The 7,404-nt window shown below is 44.1% G+C and overlaps 1 protein-coding gene across 1 annotated transcript; it reads left to right on the top strand.

The window, feature by feature from the left end:
• The first annotated feature begins 2,584 nt into the window (after window positions 1–2,584).
• LOC6598202 (small cysteine and glycine repeat-containing protein 8) lies at window positions 2,585–3,376 on the top strand. The gene is made up of 3 exons (XM_002023501.2): window positions 2,585–2,669; window positions 2,868–3,098; window positions 3,247–3,376. The coding sequence occupies exons 1-3, from the start codon at window positions 2,585–2,587 to the stop codon at window positions 3,363–3,365; spliced, it is 435 nt and encodes a 144-aa protein (XP_002023537.1). The 3' UTR covers window positions 3,366–3,376.
• Window positions 3,377–7,404: the final 4,028 nt, after the last annotated feature.

The raw sequence follows: 7,404 nt of genomic DNA on the forward strand, positions 1-7,404 counted from the left end.
GGGGGGAAGAGTGACCTGTTTACCCAAGACTATGCTCGGAAAAAAATGTTCAGAGGGGCCCCTTGAAGAAAGAGAGAGCTCCGAAGAGGGAGATAAATTCCAGTGAAACGAAAACCAATAAATAAAACACGGAGACACGAAGAGACAGACAGAAAGAGACAGAGAGAGAGAGAGAGAGAGAGAGAGAGAGATGGTGGAGAAGAAGCGTGGTAAAAGTAATGCCGCCTCGGCGGTTACATCACATGTATCTCACAGATACATATGTGCACGTACCGCGCGATCGACACTGTCGCATTGTTCTGTTGCCCATTGAGCTGCACTTACAAATTGAGATACATGGTCACAGATACAGATACAAATGCAAAACGACCTGCCTGGCTTACAGATTAACTTTTCGGAGCTTCTTTCGAAACTGTGACATGGCGTGGAGTACCTCTACCTGTGTATCTTCTACAAGTATCTCTTTTGCCATCTACAAGTGTGTATCTGTATCTGCATCTGAAGCAGGTGATGACATCACTTGGGTATCTCTAATGTGTGTGCGTGTGTGTGTGTCCTTCCACATGACAAGCGGATTTGCATCAAAAACGTGCAACAAATTTACAAGATAGTCAACACACAAGCACACAACGAGATACACGTACTGACAGATACACTCTCTTAGCTGACATTTTTGCCCACACTCTTCCTTCTCTCTCTCTCTCTCTCTCTCTCTGCTCCACTCTGCACTCTACTTTTCGTGCCTTCTCGTATCTTTGATGGAAATAAAAATGAAAATGAACATTTCATATTTGTTTTCCAGAGGCCCTTCTTCTTCTTGAAGCACTTTATGGTCGCTTTCCTCCTTCTCATCCCCATCTCCATGCCCATCATCATCGCAGACATCGTAGACATCGTTGTCATCGTTTCTCGTTGCATTCAAATTCAAGCCAGCCCCAACCCCAGCCTCTTCCCAGAGGCCCGAAACAGCAGCAGCAGCATCAACTGCTCAATCAACTGGCCAGAAGCCACAGTCACAGCCACACTGTCGGGGAAGAGTTAATTAAATGAAATTACATTTGGGAGCCATTTTTCGGTTCGGTTTTCAACGAGCCAGATAAACGACAAAACTGGGAAAAGGGCCACAGAGCGGTCCATCAACTTTCGAGCCAGCAGCAGCAGCAGCACTGCCTTTCAAGATGTGTATTACACTGCACAAAAATGGGAACACTTTGCCCAAGCTGAGAAAGATAGAACCGTGTTTCCTTCGGTTCGAAAAATCCTAGATTATTGCCCAGCCCAAAGGAGTCTTCTAAAAGATAACCTCTGCTTCTGCAACCCTTAATATCTATACCCATAGTTCTTTTGCTAACTGTTTCCCAGTGCATTGTAAACGGAAGATTATGGGAGCCAGTGAAAGCAGATGAAGATCTGATAGAATCGCACAGGCACAGCCCAAGAGCCGAGTGATTTGTGCACTCTATGGCCAACTCCGGGGCACTTTTAGCATCGCTTCAATCTATTAGCATAATGAGAAAAGCTCAACCCAGTTGGGCATTGGATTGGTTTGGACTGGGCTGTGCTGTGCTGTGCTGGGCCCCCCGTTAAAAGATCAATTAGCAACTCGAATGAATTTCAATTTCCAACTGAATATCAAGATCAGATTACATAGCAAAGGTAAAGGTAAAGGTAAAGCCAGCGAAGACAGCGGGAGAGCTATCAAAATGAAACACTTTTACTTTGCGTTTCGCGTTTCGCTTTAAACGATTAACGAGACGAGTCGAGAAAAACACCAAAGAAGACGGTCGAAAATCGGTTTCTGATGATGTTTGTTTTATGCGCATAATTCGAAATTTATTTTATGTCTTATTAATTTTACATAAGCGAAGCGAAGCGCCGCGTCGGCTGCTTCCGCGAGTCTGGGAAAAAAGTATATCTCATGGATAGACAGAGATGGAGAGGGGAAGAGATGAAGCAATTAACAGAAGAAGATGGAGTGGAAAAAGTAAAAGTTGAAAAGGTTGCTGCAGCTGCAGGTGGCAAGAGCCAAGAGCCAAGAGGCAAGAGGCAGGCCAAAGAGCTCTTCAGTCTCCGGCCAAATGCCAATCGAGAAATGTGTCACAAACACACAAAAAAATGCCCAGAGAAAGAAATCTGAAAACATTTTTGAAGGCGTGGGAGTTTTCGGCTGAGTTTTGCCAATCAACTTGTCAAACGAATCGAACCGAATCTGAATCTGAATCTGTATGCCCCAACAATAAACTTGAGCTTCACTTCATTTGGGGGCCCCCGTAACTTTCGTTCGCCAAGATCTTGGGAGAGACAGAAACACCTTTGAGAGCAACTGAGAGATCTGTCAGTCAGTCAGTCAGTCAGTCAGTGAGTCGCTTTGTTGTCGTGCTGCCTCAAGGGCCATCACATCAATTTATTTATGAATTTGTCACAAATTGAAAGCGAAAGCCGAAAGACCAATCGACACACCAATCGATCGTGGCTGTATAAAAGTTTCATCGACTGCAGTCGCGGCACGGCAGCCCCAGCAGCAGCAACACCAACACCACAGCCACACCATTTCGGAGGAGAGCTATTCGAAGGAACCAACAAAATGTTCAGCATACGCAGTGTGGGCCCTCTGCTAATGGCCATGGCCCTGCTGATTGGCCTGGTTGTGGCCAAACAGGAGACCGCAGGTGAGTGTTCCATAGGTCTGAGGTCTTCCATAGGTGGCATTTTCTTTGACTAAGAATCTTTTGCGCCTAGTAGAAGAACAGTTAACAGCATTGTGGTATATCTGCTAGCATATTTCTAGTTTTTATAGAATTAGAATTATAGTCTTTCACTACACTAAAGATCTACAACCTTTCTTGGACACTTTTTCTTCGACTTAGCCCGTCAATTTGGTGGCCAGAATGGCTTTGGGAATGGCTTGGGGCCTGGCCTTGGACCAGGTCTCGGTCCAGGCATTGGATCCGGATCCCTTCCACCCTGGGGACCACCACAGCAGCCCGGCGGTGGCGGCATCGGTGGCGGCGGCGGTGGCTGTCCGCTCTGTGACTCTTCGGTGTACAGCTATTGCTCCCACAAGATGGTGCATGACTCCTGCTGCTGCGATTTTCCAGGTAATTAATCTGGGAACGTTACACGACATTATTTATGTACGGTTTTTGGACCACGCTTGTTGCATATATTAATTTCATTCAATTTGCCACCACACTTAATGCATATTAACCCTGTTGCATTTTTCACTCTTTTTCGCTCTTCGTGCAGCATCTGCCCCGCAGCTGCGGCCACCGCAGTGCTCCTACTACGACTGCTCCCTGCTGTATGCCAAATCCTGCTACGAGCACGCCCTCATCAAGAACTGCTGCTGCAATAATCCCTACTGAGGGGAAGCAGACCCCCTGATGCTGATGAACTGATGCCCAACATTTATTTATTTATTCAACAAACTATTTTACATGTATTTAAACCAGAGGCCATGCCATGGCCTTTAATTCCACTCGACGCTAAATATAATTAAGTAAATTATTTTAAAAAACCAAACGGAATGTTGCTGAATGATTTCCACAATTGGAAACGACATTTCGCTGCATTTATGTAGTGGACTCTCTGCACGGCACATTCCATTAGCACGGGGACTCCTCAATACCGTAATCCGGTTACCGGTGAATACTATTACCCTTCAACGGTCCGAAAAGCTTACCGCAACTTTCTGTGCGATGCAATGTGCATTTCGGCTCTGATTGTTAGTAATGCAGGGCCATCAAAATTGGACATTTATTGGCTTATCGAGGCGGCTGAAAGGGGCGCTGTGCGAAACCACTGGCAGGACTTCCACTCAGATATCCTTGGTGTAAGATATAGGGGCTTTTCTAGAAATATGTCCCATTTGGGGGCCTCATTTATCAATCGCTGTCTCGCGGCTCCCTTTCGCGGAGGCCGGGCTGTCATACGATTAGCATAAACAATGTTTTCTCTGCAGATTAATTGATTTTTAATGCGCAGATACAATCGATGCACGAATGAACACATAACTACATGGCCTGTCGCATTATCTAATCCCAAAATCCCAAAATTATGTGCATTAATAAATTATTTAAATACAAATAAAAAAATATATATATGCACATAAATATATATTTCGACTACGAGCATAAAACTTTCCTTTCACACGCCACATTTAAATGTTAATTAATTAATTTTGGCCAAAATACGGGCATAAATTAAGACCCAAAGAGAAGCACAAGAAATGAATGCCAAATGATAAGCAAATCCCCAAACAAAGGGGGGAAATAAGGAACCTTCTGATACCCTGTCAGACACATCTCAAGTCCCCTTTGCGTTTTCCATTGAGAAACATTACCACACAGAAAAGTAGGTCTACATTTTAGTGCTACTCTGAGAGTCCTACACAAAGGAACAGTTTGTATTTCGTAAAACGGCAGCAGAACTACTTGCTCGCAATAGAAAAATTTTCGAAAATTACCGAAAAACAAAAAACACTAACGAAAAATTTGTCTAAAATGGGTGACAATAAGTTTGAAATACCGCACGAGTGGATTGTCGAATTCGTCGAGGAGCTGGATAAGATCCTCACTTATCTCAACGTGGAGCTGGAGAAGGCCATGAACTCGAAGCCAGTGTTGAAGATGGAATCTCTGGAGGAACTCATTCTGGATCTGGACGACAACATGCATGCCCTGGCCATAAACTTGGGTGAGCCTGGCCTGGCCATCATCAATCGCTGGATAAAGATCAAGACCCGTAAAGATCTGATTGATATATACAATTCAGAAAAATGCACCCATACACTTTAAAAGAACACCGTAACAGACACAAAACAAAATGCCGGCACGTACACTCTACACTGTAACAAAACACACGCAATTCTCTGTAACAAAACACACAAAAGGGTGAGGTAGCACACGAGGACATACGCAATCGAAACATTACACAGACAATCATAAAGCATTGTATGCAACACACTATAAAGCCTTGAAAGACACATCCAAAGACTCGCAAATATATTTTTGAATAAAGTCCGCATTGCAATTGATGATCTGCAAGTCCTTTTCTGTAGGGCAAGCCAATAGCCCCTGCAAAAGAAGGGTATCGGAAACCCTCTTCTTTGTGGCTTTCTTCAGGCTTTTTCCATAAATCTAAAATTGTAAAAAATCTCTCGTAATCCACACAGAAGAGGCAGCAGCAAAAATACCAAATATCCAAAAGGCGCGCCAAGAAAATATTAGCATATTACATAAGAATTTTCACTTTCATTTAGTATGACGAGGAGACGAGACCCACCACACACCACACACCACACACCATACACCACTTTGCACCACTCGCCACACTCGAAGCGATTCCATTCCACTTGAGCATCTCTTTGACTACTCTGAGACGCTCTGCCGAATGACGAAGACCCCTCTCGGCAAATACTTTTTGCTTGATTAGCATAAATCTCTATATTAAGTGGCTTGCTTTTGGCCGCGGAGCGGAAGGGGGATTGGTGGGGGTCCGACTGACAGGCGGCGTGCCCGGCAAGGCCATGGACTGCTGATGCTTTCTCCACACAGCCATGCCGCAGGGTATTACGGCACTCGGATCCAGTTTGTGACGCACTGCAAAACGTAGCTGGTTCCGTTTCCATATAAAACGATGATTTATGCCAGTCTCTTGCCAACTTTATTGTTCGTTCATTGATCTAGTTTCAAAAACGATGTGGTGTGATGTCATTTGTCCGGATTATGGGAAAGTGTTAACTTATTCGTGAAGTTGTTGGGCATTTTAAAGCAGGATTAAGGCAATTTCTTATAAAATTTGATTTTTGGTCTTAATTTTTTGAATGTTTTAATGTATTTTTCGTATGGAAATTGATAACCGTTTATAACCGAGATTAAGTATACGTTTTATCTCATAGCTCATGAATGCCCAATCCCTCTATTATTCTCAGCTTCAGGAAGTATTTCTAGCCCTTCCTTGTCCCAAATACTTGGCCAGGGTATTCTTAAATTCGGTTTCTCGCCTTTTTTCTTGCCGCCCAGTCCAGTCCTTATTCCGCCTTCGCTGCTGCTGTTGGCGCAACAATTGTCCGGGAAATCGAGCGAATGGCCACGCCCAAACGCTTGCCGCATTGACAGTTATTGGGCGAAACAAATTTAACTTTTTTTTTTTTTTCTTTGGCAGAAGAATCGCCGAATAGGCAGGGTCCTGCCGGTTGGCTCCACGGGTCCGGCGAAGGCAACCGAGATAATCACAAAAGTTTTGTAATAATTTCAATTTTTTCTGTTTTTTTTTTCTCTGTGTTCCCTTCTTGTTCTTCATCTGTGGATTCCGTTTAGTTCCTTCCCGTTCTCCATTCGGTTCTGTTCGGTTAGGTTTCTGTTTTGGTTTCGCTTTGAGCTTGGGGGCGGGGCTGGGGCTGGGGTTTTGGGTGTTTTTGGTGGCTTTGCACTTTTTCTAACAATTTCGCCTCGAATGAAACCTTTAATGGATTTCAAAAGAAAAATTTATTTTGACAATGACAATGAATTTTCCTCTGCCTTTCACTCTCTCACCCTCTCTTGCAGATTTTTATTTTATTTATTCGTTTTCGGGCTTGGTGTAGGGGGGCTCCTCCTATGCCCGGTACTCAAAGAGAACAGGGGTGTATTAAAGGAGGGCACATCCTGTTCCGATAAGTCTATAATTATAGTTAGAATGACCAAAAACAAATTAAAGAGCGCCAATCGTATTGGCTCGTTGAACACCTGGACGTTCCAGTATCGATCTGCTATATAGAAACTAAATACTGGGTATCGTAGTGTCGCGGCGCGTGTGCCGCTACTCCAATCGTTTCGACTGGCGTTTTTTTTATTGCCTTTCCAAAAGTTTTTAATGAGAGCGCGTTGAAATTTTATCTGTGCTCAGCTCTGGAGGGTTTTCCTCCTCCCCAAACCTCTCGAACCTCTCAATCCTCTCTCTTTTCCGTTGATTCATTCCTTTTCGCTGCCCTTCCCCTACATTCGTTTCGTTCCGTTTAGTTTCATTTTCATTTTCGCTTCGTTGTGTGTTTTGGAATTTGTTTGGCTGTTTTCTTTATGAAGTAAAAACTCGGGACACGTTTACTTCATCAAATGCGCTTAATTAGAATTAGCATCGGAATGTGGCTCTCCCTCCGTCTCCCACCTCTATTTCTCTGTCCGGGGAAGCGTAGAAAAACGAAAACAACAATGAACTATGGTAGGGATATATTATTCTGATACTCATCCACTCGGCAGTGGGGGGGTAGTGGGGCACGAGAAACAGGTGAGTGACTGAAACGAGTTGATAGCTGGAAGCAAAGAGCAAAAAAATTCCAGAAATGTGTGGAAAATGTCAAAGGGATTGCAGCATAGCTTCCATTGCCCGACACCACCCCCCGGTTGACGGGGGGGTGTGGCATGC

The sequence above is a fragment of the Drosophila persimilis genome, unplaced genomic scaffold (genome assembly GCF_003286085.1).
Source record: "Drosophila persimilis strain 14011-0111.01,24,50 unplaced genomic scaffold, DperRS2 tig00000579-arrow-pilon, whole genome shotgun sequence".
In the NCBI taxonomy this organism is placed as follows: Eukaryota; Metazoa; Arthropoda; class Insecta; order Diptera; family Drosophilidae; genus Drosophila; species Drosophila persimilis.

Bases quoted from the DNA above. Each gene is read 5' to 3' on its own strand.
- LOC6598202 (XM_002023501.2), top strand. From the start codon at position 2,585: ATGTTCAGCATACGCAGTGTGGGCCCTCTGCTAATGGCCATGGCCCTG. The intron at 2,670-2,867 runs GTGAGTGTTCCA...TCTTCGACTTAG, and splicing joins GGCCAAACAGGAGACCGCAG to CCCGTCAATTTGGTGGCCAG. The intron at 3,099-3,246 runs GTAATTAATCTG...CTCTTCGTGCAG, and splicing joins CTGCTGCTGCGATTTTCCAG to CATCTGCCCCGCAGCTGCGG.